Genomic DNA, 15,882 nt, shown 5'->3' on the forward strand with positions numbered 1-15,882 from the left:
AAATATGCATTCAATGCCCTTGGATCTCTCTGGCCTCAACCAACCTTTCCAGCCATGTCTCCTCCTGCCCTGGAAAGGCTGGTTGCCTTGGGTCCAGGGTCATGAAAATAGTCTAGAGTGGGCTAGAGCCTGAACAGGTCCACTTGGTGGAACTAGAACCAGAAGGCTTCAGTTCTGACTTGGGGCCTTATTTTTTCCTCTGCTATCAAAAGATTAAAGCACGCTGTCACCTGGGCCATAGGATACCCTTCAGGGTCCACCTTGGGCAGTTGGGTTGCTTAGTTTAGAAGCCGCTAGCTTGGCATCCCCAGAAGAGTTTGAGAGTGCGTTGGTGGGGGTGGTCATCAGTTGTTCAGGTAGCACCAGGCATAGAAGGTGCCTGTCTTCCCTCCTCTTCAACCCGGACAGCGGGTGTGCAGAGCCAGGTCTTACTCCCACTCACTTGGGGCCGTGGCTCTTTGAAGCTCTGTCTAGTCCCCAGGGAAGAAAGAGCCTCAAAGCCCCAGGCTGAGAAAGAGCAGAAATTTTCACTGGAGCTTTGAGCAGGTGCCTGAGGGGAGGGCAGGTGTCTGTCATCCCAGGCAGGGAGGACAAGAGGAGGGACATCATTTTTTTTTTAAATTTTTTTTATTATTTATTTATGATAGTCATATATATAGAGAGAGGCAGAGACAAGGCAGAGATAAAGGCAGAGGGAGAAGCAGGCTCCATGCACCGGGAGCCCGACATGGGACTCGATCCCAGGTCTCCAGGATCGCGCCCTGGGCGAAAGGGAGGGGCCAAACCGCTGCGCCACCCAGGGATCCCTCTGAGGGACATCATCTTTATGTGCCTGCTCCCCCACTGGCACAGAATCCCAATAAATTCAGAATCTACTTGTCCGGGGATCGCTGGGTGGCTCAGCGGTTTGGCACCTGCCTTGGCCCAGGGCGTGATCCTGGAGTCCTGGGATCGAGTCCCACATCGGGCTCCCGGCATGGAGCCTGCTTCTCCCTCTGCCTCTCTCTCTCTCTCTCTGTGTGTGTGTGTGTCTTTCATGAATAAATAAATAAAACCTTAAAAAAAAAAAAAAGAATCTACTTGTCCTAGGGCCAGGAGGCCTTGGCACAGCCCTTGCACATGTGCGCACATGCACGCTGTTGTCGTATCTGGGGAACACCTGTGAAAGGTGAGATAAGGCTTCTCAGATTGGGTTTGTCTTTCCCTTGGGGAACGTTCCAGGAAGGGGCAAGATAAACACAGGCCTGGTAAACCTAGAACATTAATTTTTCTCTTTTGTACATAAAATGAAATGGCATTTTTGTGTGAAAGCCAACATGCACATGGACTCCTAAGCAGATTTATGTGCCCTTTTTTTTAGATGGTAATTGATATTTCAAAGACCTTTTGTGCTCGTGGCCAGCGACTTCAGCTCCCTGTGGGAATTCTTTCATGCCTCATTAGGGGGCTGGGGTGAAAAAGGAAGAGCATGGTGGGTCTTCTGGGTCTGACTCTTAACTCCTGTCCTCAGCTTCCTCTTCTGCAAATTAGGCACCAGGAATGGGGTAGAAGAAGCCTTGTGTAGGGCCACTGGGGCCTGGGGTCTGCCTTGGGCTGAAGAGGTGGTGCTAGGCGACCACCCCCATGGGCCTGCTCCCTCCTTCCACAGCTGATCTACGATGCCGGTGTGTCCTTTGTGGTCATCATGTTCACCTGGTCGGGCCTGGCCTGTCTCATCTTTCTCAACTGTGCCCTCAACTGGCCCAGCGAAGCCTTTCCTGCTCCTGAGGAAGTCAACTACACGTGAGTGGCTGTGGAGGGCTGTGTTGGGAGGGCGACCCTCCTCCCTTTGGAGGGAGAGGCGGGGTGGTGGGGGAGGGATGGTGTGGTAGGCGGGTGGCAGTGCAATGCACAGAATCAGCTTTGGCGTCAGAGAGACCTGCATTTGCAGATGGCCTCTGATTTCTCATCTGTGCAATGGGCTTGATCCTCCCCACCCACAAGTGTTTGAATAGACGTGGCACATAACAGGCGTGCAGAACACGGTGACTACTGCTCTTAGTATCCTTTCTGAGTGGGGCGGGTGGGATCAGAGTAGGAGGGACCCCAGCAATGGTGCCACATGCCATCTGGTCCCAGGAGGGGGATACAGAGACTCAAATACCCCACGCTTTGCGGGGCCACCTGCATGTCAACTTTTCCCCACCCCCTATCCGGTCAGTGAGGGAGAGGGGGTGCTCCACAACAAGGCACATAGGGTGCCCGTCAAAAAGCTCATGTTTATTGAGTGTCCACGACAGGCCAGGCGCTGTGCGTAGTTCTCATACCATTCTCAACAGTCCTGTGGTGTGGCTTCTGTTATTAACTCCATTAATAATAAAGGCTCAGGGAACAAGGTGACTTTCCTAAGGTCATACCACTGAAGGGGGAGTGAATTAAAGCTTGGAACCAGTGCTGACTCCAGAATCTGAGTTCTTAATGCTGCCTCCATGGCAACAGCCCAGGTGGAAATGGACTCAGCCACCCCTCAGTTACTGGGTGCTAAGCTGGCCCCGAGCCCGGTAGGAAGCTCGTCAGTGGCCATGTCCATCAGTGCTAGGTCAGCGGGTGCTCAGCGGGTGCTCAGCACCCCTGGGACTGACCAGAACAGACCCTGAGAGGTGGGCCATTGAGGGTGGGCCCTGCATAGCTGCTTCCCACATGCCCTGGCCCGGCTGCTGGCAGGAAGAAGATTAAGCTCAGCGGGCTGGCCCTAGATCACAAGGTGACAGGGGACCGCTTCTACACCCACGTGACCATCGTGGGCCAGCGGCTGAGCCAGAAGGCCCCCAGCCTGGAGGAGGGCGCTGACGTCTTCATCTCATCCCAGGATGTGCGAGGTGCCTCGGGAAGCCCTCCTGAGAGTGAGTGTCTGGTCAAGGTGCTGGCCTTGGGGCACAGGGAGGGTGGGTCCTCACCTTTACGTTCATTTTCTCCCCTTTTCTCAAGGCTCCGTGATGTAGGTGGGGCAGGCATGCTCGCAATTGACAGAGTGGGGGGAAACCAGAGCTCAGAGAGTCCTGGAAGTCCAGGCTCAGGGGTACTCTGCTGGATCCCCGGGCGAGGGAGGGAGGGAGGGAGGGAGGAGCGTCCAGCATGGAGCAGGCTCTCGAGCTGGTTTCCTTAAGGCTCCCTGCAACCCCCAGCCCCTGGCTTCAGGTACTGCCCGGTGAGCCGGCTGCTCGGAGGCCCGGCTGGCTGGCTCCCCCTGCTGGCTGGAAGAGGCGCTGCAGCCACCTGCCTGGACGGCTTCCCAAGGTGTCCACTCCCAGATTAGGGCAGGTGCACCTGCCTTGGAGTCCAGAGATGGGGGTTTGAGTCTGGCTCCCCAGTTACCGGCCACGTGACTTGGGCAGATCCCATAACCTTGCTGTGGCTTTCCTTATCTCTTAAACTAGCAGCAATAACCGCCACTGAACGGGGAAGTGAGGATTAAATGGTCCACAGACGTGGAAACTCTGTTACAGGCACAAGGGTGTGCAGGTGTGAGGGTGTTACCCCTGCTGCTGGCCTCTCCTGGCACAGTGGGCCTGGCGACCTGCCGCTTCCAGCCCCGGGAGCTTGAGCAAGTCATTGATCTGGGCCTGTCTCCTCAACTGTAGAATGAGCCAAAGGCGGGGTTTTGTACGCTTTGAGTAAGTGGGATGGTACGTGTCGAGCGTGTGACACATAGTAAGTGCTTAACAAATAGTAGCTAGAGTTATTATGACCACACCAGAGTGTGCATCCAGAGGTCACCCGGAAATGTTACAGTCATTATAAAACTGGGTAAGAATCTGGAGGCCAGTGGGTCTGAAACATTCACTTTTGAAGAAACCAGTCCTTCTCAAGGAACCTAGTGAGTGTTGGAGCCCCCTCGAACTGCATCTGCCGGACACTCTGCGGGAAATGGAAGATGGAGAGTTCAGGGGTGCCCTCTGGTGTCTCCCCAGAGTCAATCCCCTTCCGCCAGAGCCTCTGCTCCCCCATTTTTCTGTGGAGCCTCCTCACTATGGGCATGACCCAGCTGCGGGTCATCTTCTACATGGCCGCCATGAACAAGATGCTGGAGTACCTCGTGACTGGGGGCCAGGAGCATGGTGAGGTGCTGCGGAGCCCGCTGGGGGGTGGGGGCACAGGCGGGTCACCCGGCTGAGCCCCTCTCACTCTGGCTTCTCTCCTCACCCCCCATCAGAGACGGACATCCTGAGAAAGCAGGCGGCGGAGACAGGTAGGGGGATGAAAGTTGGGGTCCCGGCCTACATGCACCCCTCTGCTGCCCACACTATAGGGACCCTGGGTCTGCCCTTGGAACTCTGGGTGTTCAAAGAACCTGGGGTCAGGGGGAGGCCATGCTGGCACCCCTTCTCCTACACTGGAAGTGTGTAACCACACCCATGGGTGGCTGGCATCCCTTGTGCCAGCTCCTGACTCCACTCCTCTTTCCATCCTGCCCAGTTGGGTTCTACTCCTCCATCTTTGGGGCCATGCAGCTGCTGTGCCTCCTGACCTGCCCGCTCATCGGCTACATCATGGACTGGCGGATCAAAGACTGTGTGGACGCCCCCAGTGAGGGCACTGCCCTCGGAGACGCCAGGTGACCTGAACAGGGATGGCCACAGCTTTTCATGTTCTCTGCACTTTCACACCCAGCATCTCATTCATTCTCCCCAAAGCCCTGGGAGAGCAGGAGCCTCTCCCCATTTTACAGATGCGGAAACAGTGTGGTGGTGGGGGGCACGGCTTGCTTGATAAGAGGTATAGCTCACCTCAAGCGCTGACTGTGCATGAGGCACCTTGTATTGTCCTGTCGAGTCCTGCAGCAGCTCTCTGAGGTTGGTGTGTTGTCCTCGTTTCATAGACGAGAACGGTGAGACACAGAAAGGTTAAGTAACTTACCCAAGATGACAGCTTTGCTTTGCTTTGCTTTTCTTTTCTTTTCTTTTCTTTTTTCTTTTCTTTTCTTTCTTTCTTTTCTTTTCTTTTTAACAGATTTTATTTATTGAGGTATCTGGGTGGCCCAGTTGCTTAAGTGTCCAACTGTTGATTGAGGCTCAGGGTCCTGCGATCAAGGCCCACAGCTCCTTGCTCAGCAGAGAGTCTGCTTGTCCCTCTCCCTCTGCCTCTCACATGTGTATGCATGTGTATGCTCTCTCTCAAATAAATAAAATCCTTAAAAAAAAGATTTATTTGAGACACAGAGAGAGAGAGAGCCCAAGTGGAGGGAGGGACAGAGGGAGAGAATCTCAAGCAGACTCCCCGGTGAATGTGGAACATGACACGGGGCCCAGTCCCATGACCCCGAGATCATGACCTGAGCTGAAACCATAGCCACTTAACCACCTGAACCACCCAGGCGCCCCTATTATGCAACTTTTAGTAGCAGGTTCCAGAACCCGTGTAATAAAAGGAGAAAGTTGGTGTATCAGACATCAGTGGCTGTATCACAGATTACCCCCAAACCCGGCATCTTTGAACAGCTAACATTTGTTGTCTTCTATCGTTTCTGAGTCAGGAATCTGGGCATGACTTAGCTGAGTGGTTCTGGCTCAGTGTCTGTCTGAGTCTGTTTTGGGCTGGTTTCACAAAATACCACACACTGGGTAGCTTAAAGACAATAGAGATTTATTTCTCACAGTTCTAGAATCTGGAAGTCTCAGATCAGGGAGCCGGTGGTTGAGTGAGAGGGCCCTCTTCTGGGCAGCAGACTTCTCGCTGTGTCCTCATGTGGCCTAAGGAGTAGGGAGCTGGGGGGGGCCTCCTTTATAAGGGCACTGATCCCATGATGAGGGCTCTGCCCTTGTGACTCGATCACCCCCACATAGCCCCACCTCCTAATAGGATCGTGTTGGGCATTAGGATTTCAGCATATGAATTTTTTGGGGGGACACAGCCATTTGGACCATAGCAGGGTGTCATGAGGCTGCAGTCGGCCACGGGTGCAGGTACCTGGGGTGGTGACAAGAGTGGGGGAACCCGTTCCTAAGATCACCTGGCTGTTGGCAGAAGATTCGCTTCCTCCCCACCTGGGTCTCTCCTTTGGGCTGCTCACCACAGGGCAGGTGGCTTCCCCCAGAGCGAGGGGTCTTGGGGAGGGAGACCAAGATAGAAGCTTCTGTGTCTTTCTCGGTGAAATCTCACAAGTGACACAGCATCGCTTCTGGAGGATTCTGTGGGTTACACAGAGCAACCTGTGCGGTGTGAGAGGGGACTACACCGTGGGGCTCATTGAGACCTATCTTGTTGGCTGGAGAGCACCGTTGGGTCTTGGACCTGGGGTTTCTGACTGCTTGTGTTCTTTCTGTGTGAATCCGAATGGTTCCTGTTTGTCCTGAGAGGATGGGAGAGAAGGCATCAGAGGAACCATCCAGGGGCTTCCTTCCCCACCACTGGTGCCCCAGCCCTGACCCCCAGCCTCCTGATGGCAGGGTCCTCCATCTAGGGTAGATGGGCAGCCTGCCCTCGTGCCAGCTTACTGGCCTCTTGCCTGGGGCAGCCCTCGGAGCCCTTACCTGTGCCAGAGAGGGGCTTGCTGGACAGGCAGGGGCCAAGCTGCTGTACCCAGAGTAGCACCTACTTTTGTCCAGGCTGATGGGTAGAGACGCTTTTGTAGGGGCTTTCCGGGGGAGATGATGTGAGAGCTCTCGGTTCCCCACCTTCCTTCCCATCCTCGATTCTCAAACTACCATGTGCGTGGGACCTACCTGGGCTGTGTCAACATGCAGGTTCCTGGGCCCCACGCCTAAGATTCTTGGGGGGTGGGGTGGGGGCAGAGCCTGGAATCTGCATTTTAAAGAAGGGCCCTACGTGATACTGGGGTAATGGGTGGGGGAGCCCCACTTGAAGAAACATGGGGCTGGAGGCGTGGCCTGCTCCCTTTGTTGCCCCCGTGGCAAAGGCCCAGCAGAAGAGGGGGGGAGTCCAGCCTGAGAATAGGGGAGTGCTGGGGAGGTAGAGGCAGCAGCCAGTCACGTCCTGTCCTCCTCAGGGAGGGGGCGGCCACCAAGTCTGCCAGACCACGCTATCGCAAGATCCAGAAGCTCACCAATGCCATCAACGCCTTCACCCTGACCAACTTTCTGCTGGTGGGGTTTGGCATCACCTGCCTCATCAACAGCTTACATCTCCAGGTACCCACTTCCAGCCTTTCCCCGCCCCTGCCACCCCTGCCTCCCAGGACCCCTCCAAAGGGGCCTTTCACCCAGCGCCTGCCTTCCCGGAAACATGGATCCCATCCCCTGGGTCTGTCTCCCCAGGATTGGGTTGTCAGGCGCTGGGTGTCCCTCTTCATCTTACCCATCCTTCCTCCTGCCTCCCTGCCTGCCCTTCACCTCTTCCCTCTCTCTTTTTGGTTTCAGTTTGTGACCTTTGTCCTGCACACCATGGTTCGAGGTTTCTACCACTCAGCCTGTGGCAGCCTCTATGCTGCGGTGTGAGTCAGCCTGCACTCCCCCACCGCCCAACCAGAGAATCCAGAGTTGAAAGGACCCCCAGGCGCCCCCTCAAGCTCCTCTGCCCTGCCCCCCAGAGTTCGGACTGACATCTCAGAGTTGGTGGGGAGCTAGGAGGCCCCCTGGGGATCAGCCCTCTCTGAGCTCATGTGTTGGGGGCCCCCACCCCCTGCCTCTATCAAAGGCAGCCTGCCCCACCACAGGCTGGCTCCAGCACGGGGAGGTCCTGCCTTAGAGGAAGCCGAAATTCTTGATTTGATGATGCTTTGGTCCTGTGTCTGCTCTCCTCTCTCCGAGTCAGCCCTGTAGAAATTTCTAGACTGCAGTCTTTTCTGCCTTATAAATCTCCTGCTGCATCTGGGCAGTCCCCAGTTCCCTCTCCCCTCTCCCCTCTGGTTTCCACTGCCAGTGCTGCCGAGCGAGTGACCTGGGGGTGTGTGGCCACAAGTGCTTCCACAGTGGCAGGCGAGGTGCAGGGCTCCTGACCCCTGTCAGCAGAGGGCGGCCCCGCCACCTCCTCCTTCTTGAGCCAGAGCCATGGAGTCGCTCTCTCCTTCCCTTCCTCATGCTCCGTGTCCGGCCCCCAGCAGTCCTACCAGTTCCCGGTCCACAGACTTCAAATGCAACTCGCTCCTTGGCTGCACCGCCTCCCCGCTGCCCCAGCCCCCCTGCCCCGGGGAGTGCAGCAGCTCCCGGAGGTGGGCTCCCCATGCCGGCCCTCGCCTTCTTCCGTTTATTTTTAACATTTAACACGGGGGCTGGAGACACCTGTTGGGACATAAGTCTTTTCCTGTCACTCTGTGGCTTCCTGCCTTGTCTCGCCCTGAGAAAAAGCCAGAGGCTTTGTTATGGCTTGACAGGCCCTCCAAGGCCTACCCCGGGGGACCCCTCTGCTCTCTTCCTTCCCTTTCCCCGCCCCCCCCCCCCCCCCACTGGCTCTGCTGCAGCCCCTGTGGCCGTCTCATGCCTCAGAAACCGCCAGTGTATTCCCTACACAGGGCATTTGCACTTGCTCTTCCCTGTTCCCGGAACATTCTCACCTTCTCCAGTCTTTACTCAGGCCTCTGCTGGCCATCGGGTGGCAACCCCCTTGACTCCCCTACCTGCATTCTCTGCCCTACTTCTCTCCTTAGCTCTCATCACAGCCCACACTCTAGGTGCTTGTCCTGCTCAGGGTGCAGAGGCCACCTCTGCGAGGGCAAAAGGCAGGGAGCTTTGGCTCACCGTTGAACGTCCCTGCCCCTTAGAACAGTAGCTGGCATGTAAATGCTTGTCAGGAGAATAAATGAAGAGCCCAGTGAGGTCAGTGCTGCCTTAGTTATTAGTGGAGGAAGTGGGTCTTGGAGACGTTGGATTACCTGTTGTTATCACGCAGACAGTAGGTGTCGGGAGGCAGTTCAGTGGCCCTGAAGTCACCGCACACATCGTTGAGGCCAGAGTCCAGACAGCGAATGCACAGAGGCTCCTCTGTTTCCCCCCGCCTGCCTCACAGCGAGCGGTGGCACCTGCCACCGGGGGTGTGGGTCGGGGTGGGGGGTGCTGGGCTGGAGGGGACCACGCGCCCCCCCTCATCGGCCCCCCTCTCATCGGCAGTTTCCCGTCCAACCACTTCGGGACGCTGACGGGCCTGCAGTCCCTCATCAGTGCTGTGTTTGCCCTGCTCCAGCAGCCACTTTTCATGGCCATGGTGGGACCCCTGAAAGGAGAGCCCTTCTGGGTGAGAACCGGGGGTCACAAAGGGTGCAGGGTGGGACACAGGAGCCTCTTTCCAGGATGCTTCTGAGGAATCGGGGGCTGAGAAGGGGGGCTTGTATGTCACAGAATCCCTCACTCGCATCTCAAACTGAAGGTCTCTAATCTGGGGGTTCCCAAGCTGGCTGCCCATCATCACCCCGCCCAGAGTGTGAGGTCCCCCAGCCTGCCGACTCTGCATCTCCTGCCCCAGGCCCAGGAGTCTCCGTGATAAGCTCTGGCTGCCCTGTGAAAGGCCACTTCTGAGGCAGAGTCGGATTCACCGGCCAGGGTGCTCTCTTAGCACCTCCAGACCTTCCACTCAAACACCCTCGGATATGGGGCAGCAGCCTCAGGCATGCTTAGAAGCCCTTTCCCTTACATGGAACACACATCTGCCTCCCTGAAGCTGATCCTCTGTCTGCGGGGGCCACCTGTCCCTTGTGACCCTTCTCCCACCAGACTGATGAAAAAAGGACACGGTTTACGGGGTGCTCACCTGGTGCTGAGCTCCCCATGTACTCTGCTTGCTTCATCTTTGTCATGACAGCCCCAATGAGGCACTAGAGTCGAGGCGATTTGCCCAAATTCACACAGCCAGTAATGCAGAGTAGGGTGTGAACCGAGGCCCCGTCCTTGGGAGGGCCCCTGTCCTGGGGCTGCCAGGCCTTCTGTCCTCCGGCCGCGTGCCTCGGCTCCTTTAACCGCCCGTGAACCTCTTCTCACCAACCTCAGTGGGATCCTGTTGTCAAGCCTCAGAGGTCGAGGTTCCAGGTCCAGAAGGTCCTATTTGGGAAGGTGCCCTGTATTGGGCACCAGCCCAGACTCCCTCAATATCTCCCCAGAGGGCACCAGCTTGTATGGGCACTGGTGCTAGCCAGGGTTCAAACCTGCCTCTGATACTTGACGAGCTTGTTGAACATTAGACGACATATTGGTGAAACCGTGATTGAGCACAGGAAGTGCTAGAAGCTATAGTTATCATTCTGGCCCAGGACCTGAGCGAGAATGGCTGCCTCCTCCTCTCTGTTGGAAGCTGAGGAGGGTCCCTGAGGGTGGTGAGAGGATACCCACTTGACTCTGTCTCTCTCCTTACCCCGAAGGTGAATCTGGGCCTCCTGCTCTTCTCGCTGCTGGGATTCCTGCTACCTTCCTACCTCTTCTACTACCGTGCCCGGCTCCAGAGGGAATATGTTGCCTACTGGGAGGGCCCGAAGAAGGTGCTTGGCAGCTCTGAGGTGACTGCGTAGACCTCTTGAGGCCAAGGGACCTGGAGGACCGGCAGCCAAGGCTTGAGCAACCAAAGGGAATGCCTCATATGGCTTTTCTACCTATAACATACACACATAGCTGGGCCGTGGATTTATAAATACCAAAAGAAGTTCTATTTTTGTAGGGACTTGCTAAAAGGAAAAAAAAAAAAAAACCTAAAAAAAAAATTTCCCCAAAGCAATGCTCCATTGACTGGAGACTGCCCCTGTGCTAGAAGGATTGGGCCTTCTTCCTCCTCAGATTGGCAGAGACCTGGAGGTGAGGCTGCCCTTTCTCTGGGCCTTCCTCCTAGGGGCCTACCTCCTGGTGCCTCCTGGGGGCTTGTGGGATCATCAAACAGGCAAACAGGCTACCCCTAGGGTTCCAGCTATGCAATGCCCAGAGCGTGCCTATGTACATGAGCACGTGTGCATGTACATGTGCGTGTGTGTGTGTGTGTGTGTGTGTGTGTGTGTGTGTGTATGAAACAACCTTCCCCTCCGTGGAAAGGGACCTGAGGTGCTGGTGGTGTCTTGGATGGGGTGTTGGGGGGTAAGCCTCTTCCAGGAGCTGGAGGGCAGGTTCCCTCCCTGGTACTGCTTTTTGCAGGTTTTAGAGGAGAAATAAAAAGGGAAGTGAGAGACTGGCTGGTGTGTGCTTGCATCTTTGTTGGGGGTGGGGGGTGCTTTCCCACACCCCCATCTCTTTTCCTCACCCGGGTTGGGCTGGGCATTAAGTAGGACACCTGAAGTGCCAGCCTGTCCACCTCTGGCTGTCTGGCTCATTGCCCTGTTCTTAACCATGCCCTGCCCTTAGCGTCAGGAGGGAGTACACATCCTGCCCGCTACTCCTACTCTCCCCACTTTCTATGGTTTGAGGTACACTCAGGAAGTTGCCTTTCTCAGCACAGGGGATCAGGGCAGGATGCTTTAGAAATAATGCTGAGGGATGATGGAGGCTTGTTGAAATTTACACTTTTTTAGAGTCTCCTGTTTTATCTTAAAACTTCATGTAAACTTTGAGCATTACTTTATAGTATATTTATACTTATTTTTTATATACTTATTTTTAACATCAAAGTAGGTAAAGACACTGTCTTTGAGAATAAGGGACCCTCCAAGAAGATATACTTTATTTGTCCCAGGCCTATACTTCGTGTCCCTGGGACATAAGCCTTAGAGGCTAGAGTAAGTCACAGAATGGAGGGATAGGGCCAGGACAGGCACTGACATTTGTTGAGGATCCTCCTGTGCTTCACAAGGATCTCATTTCATCCTAACCATAGCACAAGAGGTTGGTATCCTCACTGCATTTTGTAGGTTGAGGAAAGCCCAGACAGGTTAAGGCAAAGACCAAGGGCACACAGTTGGTAGGTGGTGGAGGTAAGCTTGGAACCTGAGGCCCGACCAGAGGCCTGCCAGGGTAGTCGGGCAGAAAGGAGTTCCCAAGCTTTTCAGGCCAGCTCAGCTGTCCTCTCAGGGCTGAGAGTGACTTCAAAGGCCCTATCCACAGGCCCTTCCCTGAGAAAACAAAAACACCCGGAGAACCCTCAAATGTTAGGGCTGAAGACAGTATTATAGATAAAACTGCCCCTTTATCTTAAACTCCCTTCAGAAGTCAACAACAACAACAAAAGTTAATGCAACAGACTGATCCACCCATTTCACAGATGAGAAAACACGTCCGTCCAGGGGGGTCTGGAGACTTGACAAAGTCCCATAGCAGACCCCTGGCCGCTTGGAGCCCAGACTCCTGGATTTCAACACAGTTCCCTTTTGCAAAATACTAAACCAGGCTTGGACGGCACCGACTCAGGTTGGGTGGTCCGACTCCCGGAGGGCCTGCCTGGGTCTCTCTGAGCTCGCCAGCCGGGACCTCGACCTTCCCAGTCACCCGGGGGACGCTGCCCCCGGGGTGCGGGCGGGCGGGCGCTCCGAGGGCCGGGTGTGCCCGGCAGGCGGCGCTGCGGAGCCGCGTCTGGAAGCGGGCGGGGCTGGGGGAGGGGCGCAGGACCCAAGGGAGCCCCCTGCACCCCGCCCGCGCGCCGCGCCCCGGCCGGTCGGTCCTCCCCTGCACCCCGCCCCCGGCTGCGCGGCCCTCCTCGGGCCCCCCTCTCAAGCGCTGTCCGCACCCCGCCGGCCCTCAGGCGGAGGGGAGCCGCGGCCAGGAATCCCGCCTCCCGGGGGAGGGGCGGCGAGCGGGGCGGGGCAGGGGCGGGAGCGAGCGGGAGCCGCGCGGGTCGGCGCCGCCGCGAGGAGCAGATGGCTGGGGGGAGAGGGGGCGGGGGTGCGGGGGCCGGGGGATGAGGGACGAGGAATTTCGACGCCCCGAGCCTCCCAGGAGAAGCCCCCCTCCCCATCTCCTCCTGGAAGAGGGGGCGGCGGTCGCCGGCTGCCCCTCGGAGCGCGGCCTCTGGCCCGCGGGGTCCCCGGGGCGCGCCCCCCGCCCCCCGGGCCTCCCCCCTGCGCGGGCCGGGCCGGCGGGGTCGGGGCCGCCGTGAGCCGCGCGGGGCGCCAGGGTTAAGGGGGCCGCACCCCGAGGGGCGAGGGGGCGGCGGGAAGCCGGCTCCCGAGCTGGGAGCGAGTGCAGGGATCGTAAATAGCTGAGGGAAAACGTGTTAATTGGAACTTTATGCAGATGAGCCGGGACCGGGGCTGGGGGGTGGAGGGAGGGAGAAGGTCACGCGGGGGCGGGACCCAGCCCAGTTCCGAGGGGGGGCTCTGCAGGGCTCTGGCCCGGGGGTGCGGGGGTGCGGGGGCTGCAGGGGGGAGCACCGGAGAGTGTCCTGACGTCCCGGCGCGGGCCTCCCGGGAGCCCGCAGGTCCCCGCAGGTCCCCGCGGGTCCCCGCAGGCGAGGCCTCCTCCCGAGCCCACCCCCACCCCCACCCCCACCCCGAAGCGAGCCCCCCTCCTGCGGCCACAAGTCCAGGGTCTCGAGGCCCCGCGAGGGTGGGGGACACCTTGCGAGTGTCTGTCTCCGCCACAGGCTGCTCACCTCGGGACCCACTTCTGCTGCGTCCCCACCCTCGGCCTCCGCGTCCTCCCCCTGCCTCCTCGGTCCTCTTCCCCATCGCCGGCTTCACCCTCTCCGCGCTGGAGCGTCGTCTGCTGCTTCCGCCCAGTGTGCCTGGGGGGGGGGGTGTGGAATGGGGCCACTCGAACTTTTCTCCCCTTACTTTCTCCCGGCTGCCCCCTTCCCCGACCACCCCACCTTTGGGATGTTCCTCGGCCCGCAGAGTGTTTGGTAGGCCCCCTGGGCTGGTCAAAACGCAGTTCCAGGGTCCCTTAGTGATCTGGTTCAGCAGGGCCTGGGGGCTCAGGAATCTGGATGTTTCCACCTAAATCAGATGGAAAAGACCCTCATTCTGAAAACCACTGGCAGAGAATCGGTGGGTGGGAAGGATGGGGCCAGCTTCTTTCCACAGCGCCCACCCCTCCTCCAACCCTGCGGACCTCACCTCTGCTCAGAAGGGCCTTGGCGACCTCTGGCATGAAAAGGTGCCAGGAACCAGGAAAAGGAGGAAGGAGAAAGGGACAGAAGGAAGGAACCTAGCTCTTCCCTCCCCAGCAGGATCTCCAGCCTGCTTACCTCCCCTTCCCCTCAGCTGGGCCATCTTTCCCTCTTACTCCACCAGCCCGGCCTCAGCTTCTCGATTCCTTTCCCCCTCTTGAGCTGAAGTTTCTGGACAGGCCAAAGGATCTTGGGGGGTGGTGGTGGTGGGGAATGGCAGAGCCACCAAAGCCCCCACCTCCAAAAGAAAAGGGCAAGAGGCACCCCTGGGGTTGGAAGAGGAGGAGGGAAGCTGGACTTGAGGGAAGATAATAATAGCAGCAAATATGTAGGTCACCTTTCCACGGGGTTATTGTACTTACTCCCCACAGCAACTCGACTTAAGCAGGTACTCTTGTCCCCAGGTCACAAATGAAGAAAACACAACAGACGTTCAGAGAGGTTAAGTAACTTGCTGAAGGTCACACAGTACGTGGGAGAATAACTAGGTCATTCACCTTCCCACTTCCCCAAAATCATTTCTCCAGAGGTCACTGGTAGCTGTCCCAGGCCTGTCCTCCCTGCCCCACCCCCAGAGGTAATGAGGATGGGGAAGGGCATGGTGTACAGAAATGAAAGGAGATGCTCAGGTTTCGGAACATCTGACAGGTCTGGTTGGAAGCATTAAAAATTCATGTAGAAACCTGACCTCAGCCGGACCTTGGGTCTGCCACCTGGACTGTCCCTGGCCTTGTGGCCTCTCAGAGCCTGGTGGGGGACTTTCCCTTCCGCAGGGACGCGCAGAAGCCCCGTGTCTTTGTATCTGGGAGGAGAGGGGTTCTCTTAGGGATTAGGGGCCTGAGGTCAGGTGCCAGCGGTTCAGAAAGCAGGGCTGAGAGCCCTCCCTGCTACTCGGAGTGTAAGAACCTTAGAGGCTTAAGGGCTTACAAGCCCCGTCATCTGGCGTCCTTCTCCTGTTCCTCTGCCCGGGCGCGTGGACGGATGCTCACGCTCAGTTCACGTTGGCGAAGCCCGGCCGCGATTCCCGAGGTGGCCAGTGGGGGGCCTCAGCTGAGCCTCTACTGCAGCTTCCAAGGACAGTCAAAGAACCCCCACTGATGAGGTCAGAGAGGGGCAGCCTGGCCTGGGGCAGGACTCTAGTGAGCCCTTCTCTGGGGAGAAGGGGGAGAGGCTTCCTAGCTCGGGGGCCATAGAGGAACTGTAGGGAGAGTTCAAAGCAGGGTGGTGGGTTGCAAGTACCTGCTAACCAGGGCCAGCGTGATACAACCATTCTAGCTGGAGTGAAGATTTGGGGCGAGGCCACGAGAGAGAAAAGGCTAGAAAGGCCGTTGGTACCAGACTCCGAGGGATCTTTGATGCTCTGTTGGGCATTTCATTTTTAACCTGTAGGCAGTTAAGGAGGCATTGCAGGTTTCTGAGTTGACAGGAAAACATGATGCACATTTGGGTGGGATGGATCTGGCTACCACGGGCAGGCAGGGTGGGAGGGAGAGAGACTGAGGTAGGAAAACCAGAGAGGAAGGTACTGCTCCGTGTTCTTCTCTATTCTAGGCAGGAGGTAATGAGGAGGTGGAATGGGGGGAGCGGGGAGGGGGGAGGAGGAATGGAATGGGAGGGATGATGGGTCAGGGCCCCAGGAGGGGACTGGGGGAGTGGGCAGACACAGGAGATTAGAGGGGGGGGGTGAGGGGGGCGCGGGCAGGTAGTGCAGAATGTGGATACCCTTGCAGAATCCGGCAGGTCAATGAGCTTTGTTTCCTTCAGGGGTTGGGGGTCTTGGCCAAATCCCTTCCCCTCTCTCGGCCTCAGTTTCTCCCTCAGAGCACTGGTGGTTGGACTGGATGTCCTTGAAAGCCTCTCCTGTCTCACAGTGTGCAGCTCAGGGCTGTAAATCAGTCTTCTGGAGATTCTGGGTCGGTGGGTGGGGGGTCTGTGCGTGTG

The 15,882-nt window shown here is 57.4% G+C and overlaps 1 protein-coding gene across 6 annotated transcripts in view; it reads left to right on the forward strand.

Annotated features, from left to right (window-relative positions):
* Positions 1 to 11,073, forward strand: part of SLC43A1 (solute carrier family 43 member 1) — a 22,365-nt gene extending 11,292 nt beyond the window's left edge. For all 6 annotated transcript variants that reach the window (XM_041722495.1, XM_041722497.1, XM_041722496.1 and 3 more), the window contains 9 exons: positions 1,649 to 1,782; positions 2,704 to 2,882; positions 3,951 to 4,097; positions 4,193 to 4,228; positions 4,456 to 4,594; positions 6,986 to 7,127; positions 7,356 to 7,429; positions 9,042 to 9,165; positions 10,283 to 11,073. In XM_041722495.1, coding sequence (XP_041578429.1) covers positions 1,649 to 1,782; positions 2,704 to 2,882; positions 3,951 to 4,097; positions 4,193 to 4,228; positions 4,456 to 4,594; positions 6,986 to 7,127; positions 7,356 to 7,429; positions 9,042 to 9,165; positions 10,283 to 10,429 — 1,122 coding nt within the window. In that variant the 3' untranslated portion in view covers positions 10,430 to 11,073. The remainder of the gene's footprint in view (positions 1 to 1,648; positions 1,783 to 2,703; positions 2,883 to 3,950; positions 4,098 to 4,192; positions 4,229 to 4,455; positions 4,595 to 6,985; positions 7,128 to 7,355; positions 7,430 to 9,041; positions 9,166 to 10,282) is intronic.
* Positions 11,074 to 15,882: the final 4,809 nt, after the last annotated feature.

Source organism: Vulpes lagopus, chromosome 11, assembly GCF_018345385.1.
Source record: "Vulpes lagopus strain Blue_001 chromosome 11, ASM1834538v1, whole genome shotgun sequence".
Taxonomy (NCBI): Eukaryota; Metazoa; Chordata; class Mammalia; order Carnivora; family Canidae; genus Vulpes; species Vulpes lagopus.